This window comes from Bos javanicus, chromosome 5, assembly GCF_032452875.1.
Source record: "Bos javanicus breed banteng chromosome 5, ARS-OSU_banteng_1.0, whole genome shotgun sequence".
Lineage (NCBI taxonomy): Eukaryota > Metazoa > Chordata > Mammalia > Artiodactyla > Bovidae > Bos > Bos javanicus.
Window position 1 is genome coordinate 114,749,926 of NC_083872.1, and position 24,352 is coordinate 114,774,277.

At 49.3% G+C, this 24,352-nt stretch overlaps 1 protein-coding gene across 8 annotated transcripts in view; it reads right to left on the bottom strand.

Annotated features, from left to right (window-relative positions):
• Positions 1-24,352, bottom strand: part of EFCAB6 (EF-hand calcium binding domain 6) — a 253,930-nt gene that overhangs the window by 34,643 nt on the left and 194,935 nt on the right. For all 8 annotated transcript variants that reach the window (XM_061418797.1, XM_061418799.1, XM_061418798.1 and 5 more), the window contains 4 exons: positions 20,477-20,671; positions 14,703-14,858; positions 8,240-8,435; positions 4,708-4,899 (listed from right to left, as the gene is read on the bottom strand). In XM_061418797.1, coding sequence (XP_061274781.1) covers positions 4,708-4,899; positions 8,240-8,435; positions 14,703-14,858; positions 20,477-20,671 — 739 coding nt within the window. The remainder of the gene's footprint in view (positions 1-4,707; positions 4,900-8,239; positions 8,436-14,702; positions 14,859-20,476; positions 20,672-24,352) is intronic.

Sequence of the window (24,352 nt, forward strand, 5' to 3'; positions counted from 1 at the left end):
TCTCTCAGCACTTATTCTCTCTCTCTCGCCAGCATGTCCCTCCCCTGAGCACGCCGGCCTCCCTGCTGGCCCCCGCCCCCCGAGTCTTCTCCCCCGAGGCCCCGCATGGTCACGACACTCTTCTCCCCAAACCTTCCCTGGGTCTCCACGCGGTTCAAAGTGCTACGAGGCCGCCCACCCATCGCTCCCTGGGCGCCTGCTACTAACCCTCTCTGCCCTGCCCCTCGCCCCAGCCCAGGCAGCCCAACCTCAAGCCAGCCGGGCTCTTCAGGGCGCCCCCCCCACAACCAGAGGTCACGCGGCTCCCTTCCTCCTCTCCGCTGGGTCTCAGCTCAGACGTCCGCTTCTCACCGGGCCCTCCTCTGCCCAGCTTTATCTGACCCCACAGCACAGGTCAGATGCTGACATCTGATATGTGTTCTCACTGCTCATCTGTCTCTCTTGCTAGGATACAGGCCCGGCTCAATGGCTGACCTCAGGACCCTGCCCAGTGCTGGGTGCGCAGCGGCCCACAGGAAGCCCTGGCTGATGGACAAAGTGGGTGGGAGGGGCACATCCCACCAGATCCACGCTTTAGAGACACACTGGTGACATGGAAACGCCAGTGATGTCACGGGAGGGGAAGAGGCAGCTCCGGGAGGGATGTGCAGGGGCCTAGAGGAGAGGCTAGGTGGCAGGGGTGGGAAATGGTGAAAGTTCTGGGGCGGGGGATGGCTAAGAAATGGGGGGCCAAGAAGCTGAGGGACAGGGAGGTATAGCTAGAGAAACAGCAGGGTTACAGGGGCTGCTTGGTGGGATGGGACTGGGGTGAACAGCTGATCAAGTGGTCTCTGTCCTGAAATCTTTGGCAACAATTCCTTTTTTTTTCTATATGGGCATATACTACTTTGATACAAATAATAAATGTTTGTTTAAAAAAAGAGTCTTTTAAGAGTTGAGGAAAATCCCCAACAACCCCCCAGTTCAGCAGCACACGCTCCCTGTCCTTGAGCCCACCGCCAAAGGACATCTGTATAGGGAAGAAGACCAGAGGTGAATACACCAAGATACTGGGCTTTCCTGGTGGTAAAGAATCCGCCTGCGATGCAGGAGGCCCAGGTTCGATCCCTGGGTCGGGAAGATCCCCTGGAGGAGGACATGGCAACCCACTCCAGTATTTTTGCCTGGAGAATCCCACGGACGGAGGAGCCTGGCAGGCTACAGTCCATGTGGTTGCAAAGAGTCAGACATGACTGAGTGATTAACACTTCCATTCCAAAATGTTAACACTTTATCCCGAAGGGTGACTTTAATTCTCCATCACAATGATTGCTATGCTCCAAATCATGCAAATGGATACAAATGGCAACTATTACTATTAGCTTAAACCATATGAAATTGTCAATAGTCAATCATTTAGGGCTCTAAAGATGGCAATTTCATAGGATGCAACCTCACAGAAAAAGAAATTAGTTTCTTTAAATGGGGCTGCTTTCAAGATCAATAAAAGTATTCCTATCCTTTTTACCCAGTTATTGTATTTCTCGGTTTCTTTCTTTAGGAGAAAAAATCCAAAATGTGGATGTAGACATAGAAAGTGTTCACTGCAAAGCAAGTGACAATCTCAAAAACTGGGAGAAAAACTCTAAATGCTTAAAAACAAAGGGTCAGTGGAATGCTATACAGACATTTAACTTATGTTTGGAAGAACTTGAAGTGACATGGAATGTTAAGGAGAAAAAAAGCAAGATACGTGATTACATCTGCAGCGTTACCTCCACTGGGTAAAAACACGCATTCGGTTAGTATGCTAAGGTTCACGGTGGCATTATTCACAGGAGCTAAAACTTGGAAGCAGCCCAAGCGTGCGCTGACAGGTGAATGGGTAAGCAAAATGCAGTCTATCCACACGACGGATATTCTGAGACTTATCAAGGAAGGGCGTTCTCACACGTGCTACAGAAGGAGGAGCTCCGAGGGCATTATGCTCAGTGAACCAGGCCAGACACGGAAGGACAAGTACTGTACGATTTCACTCACCCGAGGCACCTAAAGGTGTCAAGTTCATAGAGAAAGCAGGACGGCGCTTGCCAGAGACTGGGGCAGAGGGGTAGGGAGTTAAGTGGGACAGAGGCTTGCTCTTGCAACATCAAGAGAGTTCTGGAGATGGATACACAGCAACATGAGTGGGCTTAATGCCACCGGGCTGTGCACTTGGAAAAGGATGAGATGGTGACATTTACAGTAGATGTATTTCACCACGATAAAAGAATTGGGGAGGGGGGAGGCACTAGAAATAGACGAATAAGCTCTCTGAAGCAGCCCTGGGGCCCTGGGAAGAAGACCAGCTCGGAAGCCGAATTGCCTGGCGTCCAACTGGCTGAGGAAGCAGGCGGGTGGTCCCTGACTTCCGGAGCCCACCTGCTCCACCCATCCCCTCCCTCATCCCAGGTGAGGTGATGCACGGGGTGGACCCGGAGCTCAGAAGGTCTCGCTCAGCAGGATGGAGCTTGTTACTGTTGCACCATCATCATGGGGTTAAATGACTTTTTCTTTTTTTTTTACACTTGTATTTTCAAAAATTTTCTCAACAGGTATTTCTTTTAAAATCAGCGAAAAGATGTAAGTCACATAAAAACAGGGAGAGTCACCATAAACAAAGAGAAAAGACAAGTCATGGATCAGGAGGAGATATTTACAACGACCACCCAACAAAGAAGTGGGGCCCTTTTAGGCAGTTCCCAGAGGAGGGAGCCTGGGTGGCTGATAACATTTGAAAGTGTCAGCAGAAAATAAATCTGGATAATACCAAGGGCTCCAGGATATGGCACGTGGGGAGCTCTCCCGCAGGGCCGGCCGGAGTACACGCTGATCGCTGCAGCCACTGTGGGGGTGTCTGTGGAGCTGAACCTGTGCCGTCCCGCCCCCTCCCCGACCCAGTCGGTCTCCGTGGAGTGACCCTGAGTGTGCGAAGGACACAGTCACAGAAGGCTGACTGTGCAAACGGCAAACCACCTGCCCGCCGTGAGCAGCAGGACAACTGAATGGGGTTTGCTCGTTCAGCAGAATGTATCCACGTCTCCCTTCACTGGCTAGTTCTACAGCAGCTTCAGTGGGTGAACTGAAGCCAGTGTAACGACATGAATAAATCTTAAATTCCTGATAGTACAGCAAGAAAACCTAAAGCTCTGAAGAGTTTGATATAATGTCATACATATATATAGTTTTAAAACAGAAAACACAATAGTACATAGGAATGACCATCGAAATGGCAAAGACGAAAATCTTCACAGTCCCCAGAGCGTTTAGAAGCCTGGAGGCGGGAGCCAGGCTTCGGGGGTCACTAACCAGCTCTGCCACCACCTCCGGGAGTGACTGTGGCCAATGACTTGACGTCCGTGCCCCAGGGCTCGTCTATGAAATGGGGTATTACTAGCATGTGCCGCCAGTGATCGCAGAAGAACTATGTGCGTATAAAGGGTTAAGAACAGTGCCTCGCCCATGTAGACTTTGCTGTTGTCATTATTACTGCATGGAGCCTCAGACCTTAAAAATGTTCATACTATCTGCTCTAGCAACCTCACTTCCAAGAGTTTATCCCACGTGAGTGACTGAGGATTTATGGACTCAGATGTTGATTGTGTACAAACGTGTGCAGTCGGAAATGACCCGAGCGTCCAGCTATGCGTGCCTGTGTGCTAAGTTGCTACAGTCATGTCCGACTCTCTGTGACCCTACGGCCTGTAGCCCGCCAGGTTCCTCTGTCCGTGGAATTCTCCAGGCAAGGAATATCCAGCTATGACAGTGTGTGTGTGTGTGTGTGTGTGTGTGTGTGTGTGGCTGGTGTGTGTGTGTGTGTGTGTGTGTGTGTGGCTGGTGTGTATGTGTGGCTGGTGGGCTGGTGTATGTGTGTGGCTGGTGTGTGTGTGTGTGTGTGTGTGTGTGTGTGTGTGTGTGTTGTCAGGGCGGGGGGCGGGGGGTAGGGTTTGCAGTTAAATACATCCCAGCACAGCCTGTTGAGATTTAGCTGCCGCATTATTTTTGTATTTTTCCTATTTGTTATCTCCTCTTCCATGAAGGCAGGGACCATAGCACCGTCTGACTCAGCACAGAATGGCGACCAAAGAAATCCAAGTTCACTGAAAGTAGCCTGTGATTTCACTACTGATGTTGGCCCATTTACAGTTAGAGATGGAGGAAACAGCCTGAGAAGGAACAGTTCATGCAGCCAGAGAAGTGGTCCCAGGAATGAACAAGAGCCCTGTGGTCAGCCACCCACTCTCCTCCAGGAAGTCCCCTTAGACTTCCCCCAGGACCCTGCTACAACCACGTTGACCCCTACCCCAGGCTTGGCTGCTGCATGGCCCAGAGCCTGGAACATAGTGGGTCCCAACAACGGTCTCCTAAGTGGGTCCCAACTCCCTCAGGGCCTGACTTCTCCGGACACCAGACCATCTTCAGGGATCTATGACTCCTAGAACTTTGAAGCCTCTCCTAAACTTCTTTGAAAATCAGTAAAATAAAATAACATTTCAGTGAAGTAAAGGATACATATGTACCTTCTGACACTCAACGTAGAATCAATATCAACTTTTCATTTATAATAAGCTAATTAACTCAGGTGGTTGCCGATTTATGTGACACGGTTTTAATCAATTATCTATTTTGCCAAGACTAATTTTAGCCCTTTTCCAAAGAGAAATGCTTATGTGCTGCGGACACTCTTACCTCCTCAACGTAACTGCTGAAGTTCTGGAGAAAATATTTCCAATTTATGTAGGGGGTGAGATGAAGTCTGAGTTTTCTCAAAAAATAATGATACTGGTTATCTGTTAGCTTGTAACAGAAATCCTTAAGAACCTGTCCAAAATCTGAAGCCTTTACAAACCCAGTGTCCTCTTTATCCAATGCAGAAAATGCCTACAATTTCAAAAAAAAAAAGCAGATATTACAGTCAAATATTTCAAAAATATTTTTCTTAAGTATTGCTTTTTGGAATGCAAATGAAATAAAGTGAATGGGAGTTCCCGGTAGATTCTAAATTACTAAATAAATGCCCCAGGACTGAGAGGCAGGTAGAAGGTGCGCCTGGTATAGGAGCCGATGTGTTGTTGAGGAAACTCACTTCCCTCCCTCCAACCTGGATATGAAGAGGAAGAGGGGTTAGAGAGGAACCCCAGCCTCACTGGTCTCCAGCCGAGGGGTGAAGGAACCTGCCTGAGGTCTCTTCATCATTAAACTCGAGCTCCTGAATGAATCATTCATAACTAGAGACTCAGGTGAAATTCCACTGCACTGGGATGTAGGCCAGGGGTCTCGTGATAGGAGTCTAACGTCGTAAGTGTGGCCAGGAGGAGGAGTCAGGGGACCACCCCTCCCATCCCCACCCCAGGGCTTGAACCCTGAGGCTGCTGTCCTTTGCCCACCCTTGGCCAGAGCCCACACGGCCTTCCTTCCCAGGGACACCCCACCACCGACATCTGTGCTGGAGGAGCTGCGGAAGACAGTGTCAACCCAGCAGAACAGCAGTCAAACCAAAGTGCAAGCATTTGCTATAAAAAGGAAGCACGTTTCCCCCCATCTGTTGAAACAGAACTATTTGTTTCTCCTGCATTAGAAAACCTATATCAAGGTGCAGGTTAAGATCTTAGTTTCTTAGGTGAGAATTGAAGGTGCTTGCAGACGGAAACCCAAATTCCCTTGCGGTTAATTGTCACTCAGGACTAATTAGGCACCCTCATCGGTCCAGGGGGTGGCGTTATGCGTGTCACTAAATTAACCTCAAATTGCTGTCTGGCTTCGAGCTTGCGTTTGCCTGTGGCGATATGACACAGCCAGGGACGGTGGGACGTCTCTAGCGCCACGGCCGGGAGGTAGACTTTGAACCTTGGCTGTGTTACCCACTGTAAGCCCTCAACCTCTCTGTGCCGAACGTCTTCAGTATAAAAACCGGGACTTCAGAACTCGCGCTGGTCTAAGTTTTACTGCAGCAAACCTGAAGACACATCCGTCCCAGGTACCTGCGCACAGTGGATCTCGACAGGTTGTTAAGGGGAACGACCCTCCAGATGAAGGGCGCTGACTGAGCATCCCGTCCTGAGGGCGTTAGAAGGCCCCGTGGAGCCACAAGGCTCCGTGGACCTAAGGGGTGAGCTGGGGTGTGGCTCACTGTGGCCATGGGACCCGCACTTCCCTGGGGCTGGGTGGCTTCCTCGTGCATCAGTCCAGCCTGACAAGCCACACACAGGCTGGGGGCGGGGAGGCTCAGATATGAAAGGCATGGACGGAGAAGCCTGGCAGGCTACAGTCCACGGGGTCACGAAGAGTCAGACACAACTAAGCAACTTCACTTTCACTTTTCACGTTCATGCATTGGAGAAGGAACTGGCAACCCACTCCAGTATTCTTGCCTGGAGAATCCCAGGGACAGAGGAGCCTCGTTGGCTGCCATCTATGGGGTCGCACAGAGTCGGACATGACTGAAGCGACTTAGCAGCAGCAGCAGCAGGGAGCTATAGACTCTGCACAGATATACAAGGTGTTGCTGCATCATTTCAGAAATAAGAGGCTGCATCGAGACGGGTCCCCCATGACCTGAGGAGACGCCTTATGTGTCTCTGGTCCCCTTGCTGACCCTTCTCCCCAGACACTGTCATTCCTTCCTTCCCTCCCTGCCACAAAGGCCACCCTCCCTACAGGCCACCTGCAGTCTCGTGGCCAGAGAATTTCACTCTCCTGCTTAAAACCTCGCCCCCTAAGGAGTGTTTCTTGGGAGTGAGAACCGTAGCTCCTCCCGCAGTTTCCACGGACCTCAGTTTGAGAGCCGCCCTGAGCTGGGCGAGGGCAGGGCCGCCCTGCACTGGACTTATTTGGCCTGCACGGTGCCTCCGACAGATCTGAAACATGTGTTGACATTGAGAAATCAGGAGGTTTCATAGCTGCTTATAAAAAATGCAAAGATCTAGCTGAGCTGGGACCATTTCTCAGCTCAGCAGCGGTCGGTCAGCGGAAGTGCTGAGCAGAAGCTGCCCTCTGGACAGGGCTGTGCCCCCCGGCCTGCTGCGGCCACCCGCAACCCCTGCAGCACTTCCTTACTCCTGGCTCCTCCGTGAGCATTGAGTCTGCAAACCTCACAAGGCGACCCCTGGGCCTGGGCAACCTGGTGTCGACAGGGTGTATAGACGGGATTCCAGCTGACCTGCAGCGAGGTCACACTAATCTGTGATCTTCAGATAGTCATTAAAAAAAAAAGACACAAAAGTGTCAGATCCTCATCGTGAATTCCTACACACAGACCATCTCTGCTGTCCGGGAGGAAGGCCACACTCACTGGCATTCCAGAATAGTCACGGGCTGGCTGGGCTGCCCCTGGCCTTTCGTCTCTCCCTCTGACCCCAGAGGCTTGGACTCAGGAGCCCAGCTTGCCTCCCGGCGCCGAGGGGGTTAAAAAGCCCAGGCCTGGGTGTTTGGGCGGGTCCGTGGGTCTGTGAATCACAGTCACAGAGACAGCCCTGCTCCCACTGTGCTGTCTGGACCGTGCACCTGGCATTGCACGGGCAGCTCTGGATTCGCCGTCTCATCAGGCAGCAAGGCCTGCCCTCTGCACACGGCATCTCCTCTTCCCATGTCTGTTACAGGGGGCAGCTCACGTGGGGACCCTCAAGGGGGACCAGCCCCTCGCCAGGAGCATGGCCCGGGCACTGTCTTCCGAGGATGCGCCCCATGGCACTATCCCCATGTAGTCTTGGTCTTGACATACCCCACGGGGTCAAGAAATGTCAGCCTCAATGTGAGTGTACTGAGGGGACTCCCTTCTCACACTCCTGGGACTCTGGTCACAGTGAGACTTTGGCCACAGCCCTGCCCTGGGCAGCCTCTTCAAGGCCACCTTGAGATAGCATCGCCCACCCCCATGGGCCCGAGAGCCCACTCTCACCTGAGGCCTCCATCCTCTGCCCTCTTTGCCCAGAAACCCCTGCCCTCACCGCAGATCCAGCCTCTGCTGGAGGCGAGTGCTTCGGCCTCACGCAACACATGCTGGCTGTGATCATGGCAGCTTTGCATGGAGCAAAAATGGACACACACATGTGCTCACACGAACAGTCTGGTGCCGACCCACCATAGGGTTCTGATGCCCCAGGAGAGTGGAGGGAGGGGGAGGGGCCCAGGAGGAGGGGCCAGTTTGCGATGTGGTGTTCAGGAGCTGGCATGGTGCCAGGGCTTCGGTCCCCTCAGTAAAGGCGCGTGTGGCCTGCTGTACCGTTGACAAAGCCAGACTGGAGGCGGCGATGACTCCCTGGATGTTCTTCAGAACCTCCTCTGGACTTAGGGCTGCAAAATTGATCGGCACGCTCTCCTCTTTCTCCTGGGACTGAGGTCTTGTCGGCTTGTTGTTCTCCACCGCTCGCAAGAAGTCAAGGTAATTGATGGAGTTATTGTGCCAGGCGATTCCCCAACTTGTCCCCAAAGAAAGAACACAATATATTAGTTAAAAACGCCATCACTTACTCAATCAACAAACACCTGCTGAGCACAAAACAGTGTGGGGGACACGGATAAAGGGGAGGCGCCCTTTCCTGGCCAGGAGGTGCTGCACATGGGCCAGCTATGCTGTTATACGAGGGCTCAGGGGAGGGCTATGACAGAGGTGGGGCTGCAGACCGTGCAGCGCTGGCGCTCTGAGTCTTGAAGGCTGGACAGTCGGGCTCACAGGGTTTGAAGAGCAGAGGGTGGGGGAGGAGGACTGGCTGGAGGAATCCGGCCCTGTGATGGGGGCGGATGCAGGAGCCTCAGCACAGACGTGACATGTGCGGAGACGTGATCTGGGGAGATGCGTCTGATGGTGATGGCACAGCCGGGATGGAGGCAGGACTCGAGTGGTGGGGGCCGGGGCTGTGTTCCTCGAGACCTTAGCTGACCAGGGCCCTCTCACTGAGAAATGGTAAGGACTCTGAAATCAGGGAAATACGTCAGAGCCAGTGACGAGGAAAAGACGGGCTGAGTAAAATAGATGTTAAATTCTTTTTCAAAGAGTGGTTGAAACTATGTTGGCAAGCTGAGAGCACCCAAAACATCTTTTTTTTTTTTTTTTTCACAAAACCTACACAGCTTAGTATTTTCTCAAACGGCAATTCCCTGGTGGTCCAGTGGTTCAGAATCCACCTTACACGGCAGGAGATGCAGGTTCGATCCCTGGTTGGGGAACGAAGACCCCATGTGCTGCAGGGCAACTAAGCCCACACGCCACAACTGGAGAGTCTGGGTACTGCACCGAAGGAGATCACGAGGCCCAACTGAGACGCGACGCGGCAGATAAATAAGTAAACATGTTTTAAGAAGACATTCCATCTGGGTGTGCGTCTCAACAAGGACATCCACGCGGAAAAAAGAGGCTCCTGCACTCCACTCCAACACACAGAAAAATACCTTCAATTCTAAAAGAAGACTCTGCAAGAGCAAATCCAAGTGTCCTGAGACTGTAGAGCTTATTTATTAAAGATGTAAAATAACGCAAAACACAGCTTGATGGCACTCAAAGTTCACGTTTCTGTAACAGATTCCCTGGGGATCACTGGCATCTTAACCCCTATGCGCGCCTTCGCAAGATGGAGTGTGTGTCAAAGAATAGCTCGGAACGCCAGCAAGTGGAGAGGAAGGTTTCCAGAGACTGGAATAGCAGCTTCTAAAGAGAAGGAGCCAAGAGCCGTGTTTCTCCAACCGCAGCTGCAGAGCTGCTTTCCACGGCCCCGCGTCTCTGGCTCGCGCGGCCGAGATGCCGAGGAAGAGGATAATCAGCTCCGTTTCATCGGCGGGGTAAATTGCCAACTTGGTGTTAAAATTTAGTAATAAAATCAAATGCATATGCTAATCTCAGTATTATTTAGAAAAGTCTATTTTGGATCTAGAAAAGAATAATCTACATATAATTATAAATAACAGAGATGTTTATCATCAAGAGGTCTTTGAGAAGAAACAAGCAACTGAGCGATGGATCCTTATTAAGGTTTCAACTCGTAAAAAAGTTGATCACCCCATTGACAGGTGGACTACAGAAATTCCACAGCCCTTGTGGTGTTTACGAAAGTATCAGGCCTGACTACGTTTTAACAAGAGTCTCTTGTAATCATTTAGTTGATTATTTATCTGGTGCTATTTTTCGTGATTTATTCACTGAATGCATTTGAATTCATGTTCAGCTGGAAATAGATTTAGTGAGAGGAGACCCTATTTAAGGAAGAAGAGGATACAGGCATTTGAGGATGAAATGGTCCTTCTTTTCTCTATGCAAACACACACACACACATCCACACTCATACACTTACGTGCACAGACATATACATACATGTACACATATAGACAATAGAACACTATGCTTTAAAATTTTAAGGGAAAATGACTTGCTCTCTAGGAGTCTATGTTCTAGCAAGCTAACAATCTGTGCAAAGGAAAACAAAAAACACTTTCAGACAAAGAACTGAGAAAATTGTTTTCCTGTCCCCCCTTTTCTTAGGAAATTACTCCAGGAAATACTCCAGCAAAATAAGAATGCAAATTCAGAGATAAAAAGATGTGGGCTTAAGCAACAGGGGCTCCAACCCTGGACAGTCCGGGAGGCTCTTGGTGGGGACCTGGAAGCAGGACGCAAGGAGCCAGGCTCTCGGGTGGAGGGAGCCCAGGGGAAATTGGAGGCAAGAGAAAGTTAGGGCAGACGCTGGGGGAGCTGAAGGCTGACGATGTTCAACTCCAAACACTGAACCCCACTTTAGGAAACAGCGATAGTTAAAGAAAACACCCTGTTCTCTTTGTTCTAGGAAGTAGTTTACAGCAGAGTTTACAGCATTTCATAGTTATGACACTGTACATATTCATTTACAGCCTTTCCGCAAATGGCTTAAGAAACATGCACGGTGTCCCTAGGTTTGCCGACGATGAGGTGGGCACGGAGGCCCAGGGGTAGACCCACTGAGAAGAAAGTTAATTTTCATTCATTACTTGGACAGTGAATACTATGAATTATGAATATGTACATAGTCATACTTATGAAATGCTGTTTAATGGCATTTGAGTTTTATAAATCAACCTGTGAATCAAGCAGAGAGGATCTGGTTGGGTTTGCAGGCCATGTAAAAGTTAACTATCTTTTGCAAAAAAAAATATCATAGCCGACAAAAGGTGGGACATGGAGAGAAAAGGTGACAGGAAGGGGGTAGCGGGGCTCTGTGCCTAAGAGCTTGGAAGGGTCACTCTCATTCTAACGACAAGAAGGAAGCCCAACAGACTGAAAACCAATGGCCTTTCTTGGTCCCATCAGAAAACTGAGGTCACAGGGCAAAACATTACCTCCAAATCTGGAGAGATGGGTGAACACAGAGACTTACAGCCAAGATCTGCTTTCCTGGAACAAAGACCTTTGGAGCTGTAAGCCAGTAGGAACACATAAGTGGTAACTTGGGCAACAGTAGAAAATCAAAGACAAAGAGAAGATCTTTACAGAAGCCAGAAAGGGCGGAAATCTTGTTTATAGAGGAACAAAGATAAGAATTACATGGAGTTTCTCATCAGAAATCATGCAAGTAAGAAGATAGTGGACTGAAATATTTAAAGTGTTGACAGGAAAAAAAAATCACCACCCTAGAATACTATATTCAGTGAAACTTATCTTTCAAAAGTGAAGGAGAAATAAATACCTTCTCTGACAAACAATCACTGAGGGGATTCATCACAGCCACCCTGGCCATCAAAAACGCTAAAACGCGTTAGCGTTGTCTTCTGAGAGAAGAAAATCAAAGAGCCAGAAACATGGATCTACCTGAAGGAAGAAAGAGCATGGGAGAAGGAATAAATGAAGGTAAAATGATATCTTTGAGGGACTTCCAGGCTGCCAGTGGCTAAGACTTCATGCTCCCAATGCCAGGGGCCCAGGTTCAACTCCTGGTCAGGAAACTGGATCCCACATGTGGCAACTAAAGCTCTAGCATGCCGAAATGAAGATAGAAGATCCCAAGTACCACAATGAGGACCCGGCACAGCCAGATAAATAAATAAATATTCTAAAAATAATAATATCTTTTATCTTTCTTATTCTTAGTTGGTCTAATAAACCACTGTTTGCTCAACGTTACAGTAACAATGTACTGGGTGATTATAGCAAACGGACAGGTGAGGTGGATACAGCAGTTATAAGGCAGAGGTCCCTAACCTTTTTGGCACCAGGGGCCAGTTTTGTGGAAGACAATTTTTCCACTGATGATGGGGGGTGGGGATGGTTCAGGAGGTAATGTGAGTGATGTGGAGCGGCAAGTGAAGCTTTGCTAGCTCGCCCACCGCTCAACTCCTGCTGTGCAATGTGGACCAGTACCAGTCTGTGGCCAGGGATTGTGGACCCCTAAGGAACAGGAGACAGGACTTGGGAACACTTACTCTGTAATAAGGTACCTGCACCTTCTGTGAAGTAGTAGCGTGTTACTTGACATGGGACTTAGGCTACTTGTCCACTTGGACTGCAAATTCTAGAGCAACTGCTCACATTTTTTTTAGTGGGAAGAGAGGGAATGCTAATATCCTCACATCACAAAGAGAGGAACGTGAGATCCAGGTGCTCAGTCACAGACCTGCCAACCTGCACAGCTATGGGCTGTGGCAAGTTAGAAACTGCATGTGGAAGCAGTTTGAGGAGGGGCAAGCAAATGAACTGTTTTGATTCAAAATTACAAGAGGATAAGGCTTGCAGCTCAAGTGGCCCCAAAGCACATAACTAGTTCACTTCCTCCTAAAGTGACAGAAGAAGGAGTTTTTAAAAGGTGTCAAACAGTGGTTCTCAGGATGCTCTGATTCAGCAGTGTAAGCATCACTCAGGACCTTGTTAGGAATGCAGATTCCCAGGGCCCAGGCTAAGTCAGAGAGCCTGAGGGAGGGGCCCAGCAAGCTGGGTTTCAGATGAACAAAAATAACTTTAGTATAAATGTATACCAAATATTGCATGGAACACACACACACACAAAACTGTTTATCTGAAATTTACATTTAACATAGCATGTTATGTCTTACCTGGCAACCTTAGTCCCTGGGAAATCTGACGAGCCCAAAAGAAAAGTTTTAAACATTCTGACATTGGGAGGCTTCCAAGGAAACTACCTGCCAGATTACCCTGCCAAAGTAGTTCAACCAAAGTTGACTAGCTCTACCTATCTGTGCAGAACTTTTAATCTGCTTCTTAGTATCTCACTCTTATTTGGGGCATATTTTTGAGGAAAATGTCTAACATGGAAGATGGGAGGAAAAAGCAACACTGAGGAGAGAAGCAACATTTCTCAAGTGAAGAAAACTTAAAAAAAAATCTATTGTTAATGGTTTCAGAGGAATGAACTAGTATATCCATGAAACAAGAACAGGATACTATAGAAAAGGAATATTCTGAGAATTAAAAACATGCACTGGTAATTAACAATATGAAAAGTATTTTTAGCAGGGATAAAAATCTCAAAAGAAGGGTTGCAAACTAAAACTGAGAAAATCTCCCAGAAGGTGGAGCAAGAAGGAAAAGGGATGGAGGACAGGAAAGGTTTAAAATACTGGGAGACACTTCAAGTGGCTCACTAGTCAATAACAGTAGGAGGCTCAGAAAGAAACAAAAAGGAGAGGAGCTCGTTAATGAAACAAACCAAGAAAGTTTCTGAGAGTTGAGGAACGTGAAAAGGGACATCTGACAAGATGAAGCTGACAGATTAGCTGAGGTTGTCTGAACACACTAGAAAGAGATTTCACAAATGGGAGAGAACTGGGGTTTAATTAATGATAAGAAGTACATAGAAACGAAGCAAACAAAAAATAACGATTAACTCCAGGGAAAACAAATGCTACACAGGAAAAGAAAAGTGATCATTCCGTCACAGTAATATAAACCCCGAACACTCAGCTACAGCACACGGTGACACGGCACACGGGGAGCCCGTGGAGGTGACACGGCACACGGGGAGCCCGTGGAGGTGACATGGCAAACGGGGAGCCCGTGCAGGTAAACGTGCGTGGGTTTCCATGGGGTCGGGGAGGCTGGCGGTGGTGAGGGGGTTGGCGGTTATGCGATGGGTGAAAAAGAGTTAAACCCACATTTTCCTGATAGGAAGCCGATAGACACTGCCTTAAAAGTGAAAAATCAATAAGTAGCTATTTAAGTTTGTCACTTACGACTATTAACTTAAGTACCAAAAATAGGCATTTAAAGCATTGGAAGTTATTGACTCTAGGGAGGAGAAGGTGGGGGTGGGGGACATCAGGGCAGAGGGCTGCTGTTTCTAATAAGCCTTGCAGGATGACTTGACTCCTGCCCAAGTGTATGAATAACGTGGGTGAAAGAAAAATAATGTGAAAAAATGATGATTGTGCTGCTGGACACACCTGCAGGAAAATTATGTATTTGTCAAGTTGCTTTCTTCTTTCTTTGGGTTGACTCAAACCCAATAGAACATAGCCCGACCAGAGGATTATTAGAAGGCTCATTCTTTTTGTTTTTTAACTGAGTCACATTGGCTTATAAATGTTCTGGGAGTACAACATTATAGTTTTACTTCTGAACACAGGTTGAAACTCAATTTTTGGTGGCATGGGGGTTACTTCAATGCCGAAAGGCTGTTTGAGTGAACAGGGAAGGAAAAATTCATGAAAGCGACATGACCAGCCTGATTTTCCGTGCTGTGAGAACCATAGGTAACTTGCTCAAAGGAAACCTGTTTAGAAGATCGATCAGCTCCTCTTCCTTCAGAGAACAGCCACACTCCTGCAGCAGCCTCTGTAGCCTGCCCAAGGATATGTAGCCAGTTCTGGATTTATCTAGTTTGGCGAGTGCTTTGCTGATATCTTGATCGTGGTCCTTAAGTTTATCCCTGAAAGAGAATGCATTTGAGACACACACACTCCAGCAGGGAAAACCAATAATTTCTTTGGAGCAAGAGCTCCACGATCATTCTAATGCGATGATCTGATGATTCATCTACCAGCTATTGTTGAAGATGCTTTGCAGCCTTGGTATAATACATACATTGAAAGGTACTCGGGAAAAAAAATCATCATTATCATTTTATTATTATTATTATCAGCAAAACTATGTTAGAGAAATTACAACCTTGGCTTTTTACTAGAATGAGTACTTTAAAAATGGAGCGAAGCATTTAAAAATACAGTGATATCACAGACATGGGAAATACACCTCCATTCTCCCTGACGAAGCCTTGCTGGGTGCCTGTCACATGCCAGGTACTGCTCTGGGTGTCAGAGCGGCCACCCTAGCAGAATTTCCGTTCCAGGTGGGGCAAGACCGATGATAAACAGAAGACACCAGTGGCCTGCACGATGGGTCAGTGGGACGGCTGAGTGCCGGTGAGCAGGGCGAGGAATGTCCACAGTGGGCCGGGCTGCAACCCCCAGTAGTGGGTGCCGGTGGGCCTCACTGGGGAGGCAACACTTGAGCAGAGATGGCAGCTGAAGGACTCAGCTGGGATTTAGCCCCCTGCAGACCTCTCTGGGCCCAGGGATAGCCAGTGCCAAGGCCCTGAAGCAGCAGCGGGACCAAGGACGGCGAAGAGCCTGGGTCCCGTCGGTGAGCGTTGAGGGGGCAGGGGTCCAGGACCCCTGTCTGCTGCCAGGTCCTTCGCTGTGAAGAAACGCAGCCATCATTTGCGTGCGTCAGTTGGCAAGCCAGGACCTGTGCTGCCTTCATGTCCCATCTCCCATTCTTTCCTCTTGCCAAGGGAGGCGGGTAACTGTCATCCCATGTTATAGGAAGGGGACAGCGTCCGCCCATGCGGACTCTGGGCTGGCCAGCGGTCCCTTGCAGGGACACAGGGACGACGTCTAGCTGTAGCTCCTGCTTTAGTTAGAGCACTGATTTCCTTGGGAATGTGTTCAAGTTTCTAATTCAGTCTTCCAGGAAATTTCTTCCCAGACTTAACAGAAATTATTGGTAAGGGAATAAAAACATGTGGACGTCTTTGAGAATGAGCAGTCTTGCTCCGAACCTATGGGGCATGGAGTCTATTTTATAACTTCGGCTTATCTATGTCTCCAGAACGCTCTTCCTACCACACTGAACACTGTGCCTATCTGACTCCAGCTCGGCTGTGAGGTTCTTAGTCGGGGAAAAGAAGAAGCCAGAAACTCCAGACTCGAAATCTTCGCTGGTACTTGTCTACCACCTGAGATACGTATTGCGGATTGTTCCTGTTGTCAGACACTAGGCTGTGTCCGACTCTTTACGACCCCAGCATGCCAGGCTTCTCTGTCCTCTGCTATTTCTTGGAGTTTTCTCCATTGAGAAAACCGTCCACTGAATCGGTGATGCTATCTAACCAGCTCATCCTCTGCCACTCTTTTCTCCTTTTGCCTTCTCCTTTGTGGATACATACCCACAAATAGGTTCCTTGAGTGTGCCTGGGAAAAAAATTATCCATAGCAACAAAAAAGTCAGAAGTCAGGAGAGGAAGTCTGAGAGTATACTGGGGTGGGGGAGGCAAGGACGCCGAGGCCGTGCGGGTCACGGTCTCCCTTCCCCACTGGCTCCCGGTTCTGAGTTGGCCGATGTGTGCCTCCAAGAAGCTGACACGAATGAGCTGCGCTAACTGTCTGGGGATGTGTCTCGAGAGAGGCAACTGCCTGGATTCCCGCACAGGTGTACTCTGAATTCAGTCCCATGTTACAGACTGGTTACTCCTCATCACAACTATTACATTCCACTCAATCCTTCAAAAAGGGAAGCAAATGAAGGTATAAAAAAAAATTAGAACTTTTTTTGAGATACATATTTTTAGAGAATTGAGGTGTTGAGCCTTTCTTGGACTGGTTTCCAGGCAATAATCACCTCCCTTGCAGAGTAAGAGTGAGTGAGGATTCGGGCCTGGGATCCAGCCAGCTGCCCAGCAGAACCCGTGGCAGCCGACGCAACGTCTGGGCCCCAGTCTGGACGAGAGACGGGAGCCCCACAAGGGTGGGGCCACAGAGCGCCCCGCCCTGCGGCCAGGCCGGTACAGTGGGAAGAATCCTGGGTGACCCAGCAGGTTTTGCTCCTGAGCCTCTCAGTTCACATCTCAGAACAGCCAACTGTGCTCTGTGGCTGGTTTACTGATGCTGCCCTGTCCCTGAATCTTCAACTCAGACTTGGGCCCCAAAAGAGCAAGGCCTGGAAAATAAATACAGGCTTGAGAAAGGACTCTTCTGAATCTTAAAAATGTATTCAGGCCACTTTAAACAAAATCGATTCACTTAAATTTAAGAAGCACACGTGAAATTCCATGGCTCAGACGGTAAAGCGTCTGCCTACAATGTGGGAGACCCGGGTTTAATCCCTGGGTCGGGAAGATCTCCCGGAGAAGGAAATGGCAACCCACTCCAGTATTCTTGACTGGAGAATTCCATGGATGGAGAAGTCTGGTAGGCTACAGTCCATGGGGTCGCAAAGAGTCAGACACGACTGAGCGACTTCACTTTGATGAGCACGACTCCTGTTTGTGAATCTTATCAGGGTTCGGCATAAAGGAAGAGGCTGACAGTCCGGGAAACGTTGCCTCCCGAAGGGTTCTCTGGAAGACCCACTGACACCGAAACTGAAAAGTGGGCTAACCTGAAGGGCAAAGCGACGTGAAACCTCACAGTGTGACTCCTTGAGAACAGGGGCCAGTCCTGAGTTTTTATGGCCCAGGCTTGTGTTCCTGGGTAGGAGAGCATGACGGTGGCAGGGCACTGGCCGAGCATGCGTCGGTTCGCCGAGCTTGGTGCTGTGAAGACGTGAGGGGCATCGTCCACTGGCTCCCAGCGCTCCCAGCCACAGACCACACGCACCAGTAAATGGGAGCGGGAAGAGAACGTGTGTGGGCATCGCCAAGGACGCGCGGTTCCTCTCCGAGCCTCATTACTCACAAGCGGTAGGAGGGGAGGGAAGGGGACACACGCGTGGGTAATGAGGCCAGCCCTGCCTGGGAAAGATAAATCCCACTTTTTCATTCGTTTTATGGGATATGTGATTTATGACAATCTTGTGCATATTTTTACTTGAAATTTCAACAACTCAATTCTCTGCTTCTGGGCTTTATAACTTAGCAACTTGGACATAATTCAGGGGTGTGTTCAACAGGCCTTTCTCTTAAACCCCATTCAGCCATCACATCCCGTCTCTGTGGCCTTGGAGTGCTTCTCTCCTCCAGGGGATTCTTTAGCTCATTCACTCATTCAGAGATGGTGCGGACAGAGAGCTGACCGGACAGATGGGAGGTGGACAGAAACACAGATGAGAGTGCCGTGGAGCGGCCCAGGACGGGGACGGATGCAGAGTCTGTCTCGTCTCACGTCACGTCGAATGCGGCAACACTCTCTCCTGTGTTTAATTTTTTGTTGCTGCATAATTGACATATAACATCGAGTCGGTCTCGGGTGTACATGGTAATGACTTGGCGTCTGTACACACTGTGACGTGGTCGCCAGGACAAGTGTAGATGCTGTTCGTCACCAGCCAATGGATGAGAACTTTCGAAGATTTACTTTTGGTGACTTTCAAATACACGGCACAGTTCTACTCACTACGGTCACCTCACCGCGCTCACGCCCCCAGGACTCATCCTACCGTCACTGCTGGCTTTTGGATCCCTTCACCCGCTCTGACACGCCCCCCCCCCCACCTCTGGCAACAGCCAATCTATCTTCTGGATCCACGAGCTTGCTTTTGTTGCTGTCGTTTTCAGGTTCCACGTACGAGTGAGACCACCCGTTTCTGTCTTCCTTTGACTGATCTATTTCATCTGGCAGAGTGCCCTCAAGATCCATCCATGAGAGCACAACTGGCGAGATCTCATTCTTTTTTATGGCTGAATGATATTCCATTGTGTGTGTAGATACATATTTACACACACACACACACATTTTCTTTATCCATTCTTTAAAAATTTTAAAATATGGCCTTAGTGACTAGTTTTAAACCTTGAAAAAAGCCATGCACAGTCCCACCATCCAAACACAACATGATGCCTTCTGCACAGCATCTTCTGGTCCTCGTGGGCAGGCATGTATGTTTGGTGTGGTTACCATCAAGGCACACAGACTGTTTAAAATTTCATTGCCCACCAGTCTTCCATCACAAACACTCCCACAGGCCCCATGGTGATGACTATAACTGGCACACACCACCTCACGTTCCTTGGAGCCGTGTTCTCTACAAGCCCGGGTATTCATCTGCGATGGGCAGGTGTCTACTTTGTTGCTGCTTTGAAAACACTGCAAGTCATACCTTGTACCTGCTGAACTCCTCTGAATTATTTCTGTGGGATAAATCCTCCAAGGTTGAACTGCTGGGTTTAAGAACGTGTCCTTTCATGCACTCACTGGACAAATCCCCACTGAGTGCCTGCTAGGTGCCGAGCACTGTTCTAAACTAAGGGGAGACAGGCATGACCTCCTGGAACCTGCATTCTAGTTGCCCAGGGGAGGGGCCGGGTGTGTATGTTAGTACAGACCTAAAAGCTTCAGTTCTCAAGTTCAGTTCAGTCGCTTAGTCGTGTCTGACTCTTTGCAACCTCATGAACCGCAGCACGCCAGGCCTCCCTGATCATCACCAACTCCCGGAGTCCACCCAAACCCATGTCCATCGAGTCGATGATGCCATCCAACCATCTCAGCCTCTGTTGTTCCCTTCTCCTCCTGCCCTCAATCTTTCCCAGCATCAGGGTCTTTTCCAATGAGTCAGCTCTTCACATCAGGTGGCCAAAGTGTTGGAGTTTCAGCCTCAACATCAGTCCTTCCAATGAACACCCAGGACTGATCTCCTTTAGGATGGACTGGTTGGATCTCCTTGCAGTCCAAGGGACTCTTAATAGTCTTGTCCAGCACCACAGTTCAAAAGCATCAATTCTTCAGTGCTCAGTCTCCTTTAGGGTCCAATTCTTATATCCATACACGATTACTGGAAACACCATAGCTTTGACTATACAGACATTTGTTGGCAAAGCGATATCTGCTTTTTAATACACTGTCTAGGTTTGTCATAGCTTTTCTTTCAAGGAGCAAGCATCTTTTAATTTCCTGGCTGCAGTCACTGTCCAAAGCGATTTTAGAGCCCAAGAAAATAAAGTCTGTCACTGTTTCCACGGCTCTGTGACTTAACACCAGTTTCTAGAATCTACAGGGGCTTCATAGGTGGCTCAGTGGTAAAGAATTTGTCTGCCAGTACAGGAGACACTGGTTCCATCCTTGGGTCGGGAAGATCCCCTGAGAAGGAAATGGCAACCCACTGCAGTATTCTTGCCTGGGAAATTCCATGGACGGAGGAGCCTGGTGGCCTACTGTCCATGGGGTCACAAAAGAGCCGGACACGACTGAGCACGCACACATACTAGAATCTACAGCAGTGAACGAGTGTGATAACTTCACGGCGGCGCTGCCAGCACCAGGGGGGACAGCCTCAGAACAGCCAGGGTCAGTGTAGAACAGACACTGGCCCCTGGAGAGGTGCTCACCGACTCACCTGGCTGGCATGGCCTTCTCTGTGCTCTGCTGCAGCTCCTTCAGCTCTTCTTGCACCTGCTGAGGCTTCGTGAAATGACCCATGAAGTTAAAGTACTCCTCCGCGTAGGGCCGGTGAATATCTGCTGAGTAGTTAATCCCCAGTTTCTGCAAAAATTCTTGGTAAGTGATGTGTCCTCTTCCCTCACTGTCGTACCTTTAAAGACAAACACAAAACTCTCAGCTGTGGCCGCCGAGGGGGCATGCTCAGGGCTTTAACCCTGTCTACACTCCATCTGCCTGGTTCCTCACACCCTAGGTTCCTGCATTACTGGCCTCCCTGAGGGAGTCAGACGTGCTGGAGCCCAGGGCTCACCCAGGCCTGATCTGAATCTGTTTTTAACAAGATCCCCAGGCCATCCATATGCTCATCAATATTCCATCGAAACCCACTGCTCCAGTCAACAGGAGGATCACCTCATACGAGGTGGTCTTGGTTCAACCCCTGAGAGCAGCCGGATTCACCTACCAGCTTTCGGTAGAAACATGACTGTGACCATGGAAAATTAAAATGAACCCTTCCGCTCATTCAAAGGTCTTTTATTGAGCACCTCCACCAAAGAAGAACTATGCTAAGGTTCAGAAGAAAAATCCAACAACAAAAAAACCCATATTCAGTCTTAATACTCAAATAAATGAACGCCCCTTGATTCCAGTTCCCCATTTCCTCTTTGAAGAGATGCCAATTACAAACAACTAACGCGAGAGGCGAGGAAGGAAAACAAGATAAGAATTACGCTGCATACCTTTTATGCCATTTTCTATTATTGGGATTTTTTCTGAATTATAATTCATTTTTTTAAAGAAAAAAGCATAATGGAGGGTTTTTATCTCCCCAACATTATTCAAACAGAATAGAAAGAATTATTTCAATAAAAAGTTTTAAGGCAAGTTTTCAATTTTCTTTAAAGAAAAGAAAAGCATTTATTCTTACAGATCTTGGTCTTCTTCTCTAACCGGTAAAAACAGCATTTTGTCAAGGTGATTTTTTTCCCCAGATGAACTCAGTGTTTTGAGAACCAAATATTTACATGATGTCTGGGGTGCAACGCTCCAGCCGGCTGCTGTTCAGGGCTTTGTCGGATGGAGCGTCAACGTGGCCAGCTCTCCTGTGGGAGGCAGGGCCCCTCCCTGCGTGCAGCCCACCCGACACAGTAGGACTGCAGAATCGCATGCTCCCTGGGTCCTCTGTGACCCTTTCAACTGAGTGATGACAAGGAAGATGGATTTATTTACCTGACTTTCTCGTCTCTCCAGGGGAGCGGCGGTGGGTGGAGGATGCGGGGTGAGAAGCCCCCAAGGTGGCTGCTAGCCCAAGGCCCCCGTCCACTCCCTTCTCTGCACCCGCAGGCCTGCAGACCCCACCTCCACCTCCTTCCCAGCACCCAGGCCTGTTTTCATCAGGTACTCTGTCCCAGAAGGTGAGGAGTGTTCCCTCCTGTGACTAAGAGGCAGGGAGGGAGGTGAGGTCTGACCCCAGCAAGGTCCTCCCATCACCACCTCCCCACCGTCTGCTCTTGGGTTCCTGGCCTGCTCCTGTGAGCACGGGGGTGGGGGGTTCTCACACCTGCAGGCGGAGATCAGTACTTGACTGCTGGCACTGTTACTCAGGATTTGGGAGAAACTTCCAGACCTTTCTCAATTCAGTTCAGTCGCTCAGTCGTGTTTGACTCTTTGCAACCTCATGGACTGCAACATGCCAGGCTTCCCTATCCATCACCAACTCCCGGAACTTGCTCAAACTCACGCCCATCAAATCAGTGATGCCATCCAACCATCTCATTCTCTCCTCCTCCCTTCAATCTTTCCAAGCATCAGGGTCTTTTCCAAGAAGTCAGTTCTTCCCATCAGGTGGCCAAAGTATTGGAGCTTCAGCCTTCAGCATCAGTCCTTCCAATGAATATTCAGGACTGATTTCCTTTAGGATGGACTGGTTGGATCTCCTTGCAGTCCAAGAGTCTTCTCCAACACCACAGTTCGAAAGCATCAGTTCTTCAGTGCTCAGCTCTCTTTATGGTCCAACTCTCACATCCGTACATGGCTACTGGGAAAACCATAGCTTTGACTAGACAGACCTTTGTTAGCAAAGTAATATCTCTGCTTTTTAATATGATGTCTAGGTTGGTCATAGCTTTTCTTCCAAGGAGCGAGCATCTTTTAATTTCACGGCTGTAGTCACCATTTGCAGTGATTTTTGGAGCCCAAGAAAATAAAATCTATCACTGTTTCCATTGTTACCCCATCTATTTGCCATGAAGTGATGGGACCAGATGCCATGATCTTAGTTTTCTGAATGCTGAGTTTTAAGCCAACTTTTTCACTCTCCTCTTTCACTTTTGTCAAGAGGCTCTTTAGTTCTTCTTTGCTTTCTGCCATAAGGGTGGTGTCATCTGCATATCTGAGGTTATTGATATTTCTCCCAGCAATCTTGATTCCAGCTTGTGCTTCATCCAGCCCAGCATTTCTCATGATGTACTCTGCATATAAGTTAAACAAGCAGGGTGATAATGTACAGCCATGACGTACTCCTTTCCTGATTTGGAACCAGTCTGTTGTTCCATGTCCCGTTCTAACTGTTGCTTCTTGACCTGCATACAGATTTCTCAGGAGGAAGGTCAGGTGGTCTGGCATTCCCATTTCTTTAAGAATTTTCCACAGTGTGTTGTAATCTACACAATCAAAGGCTTTGGCGTAGTGGCATCTGTTATTAGTACAGCCTTAGGGCTTGCAACCCTCCCAAAATACCATTCTACCTTTATTCAATGAGTTTTCTAAAATAGAACGAAGTGACCCACCCACCAGAGGCGGCCCGTGGGGGCTCTGACTCCTGGGGCTTGTGTGTGCATGTTTAGTCACTCAGTCGTGTCAGATTCCTTGAGACTTCACGGACTGCAGCCCAGCAGGCTCCTCTGTCCGTGGGATTTCCCAGGCAGGAACACTGGAGTGGGTTGCCATTTCTTACTCCAGAAGATCTTCCCGACCCAGGGATTGAACACGCGTCTCTTGCATTGACAGGCGGATCTTTACCACTAGTTCCCCCCCCGGGAAGCCACACCACTGTACCTGGCTTTCTATTCCAGGTGGCAGGAAGGGCTGGTGCCGCTAGCAAACGGCTCCCCCTACTGCTGGTGATGAGGCTCCATCAGGGCATCAGGGCGCCGGGGAGGGGGAGGGGCTGCCATTTCTCAACCATTTCTCACGACCCCTGGGCCGTGGTCCTGCCCTGAGCTTCACCACATCTCTGCCAGCCTCGTGCCACCAGATGCAGCTGTGACTCACTCTAGAAAGACACCCCTGGAAGAAAGCTCCCCGAGGGCTCCCCACCCCAGGGGGAGGGCTCCTGAGAGAAGGTGCACAGACGACCCGCCCGACAAGAAAGCCCCGGCCAGCAGGGCACCCGTCTGGAACCTCTCTTTCTCTGGTCCTAAGGTCAAAGGACTACATCTCCACCTCCCCTGGGTCCCTCCAGGCCGTGATGAGGACCAGGGGCCGAGGTGCATGGAGAACCCGGACCAGGGCCACCCAAAGGCTCAAGCACGCCCTGCCTCCACCTCCCCTGCTCCAGTCTGTGTTTCCCCTCCTGGCTCGATGGAAAGCTTCCTGAGGAACGTGCCTTGTTTTATCTTGATGGGCAAACACAGCTCCCAGCAGCCCACCCTGCAAAGGCTGAGCGAGTGAACGTGAAGCGTGCATGTCCCTAAGGAAGGCCTGCCATCCCCGCGGGGAATACTCGCGGGATTCCCAGCCACAAACTCTAAATCGTGACACTTGGACTGAATGAAAAGACACTTCTTAATTACTTCATTGATAAAGATCATACACATTCTCTCTGCATCTC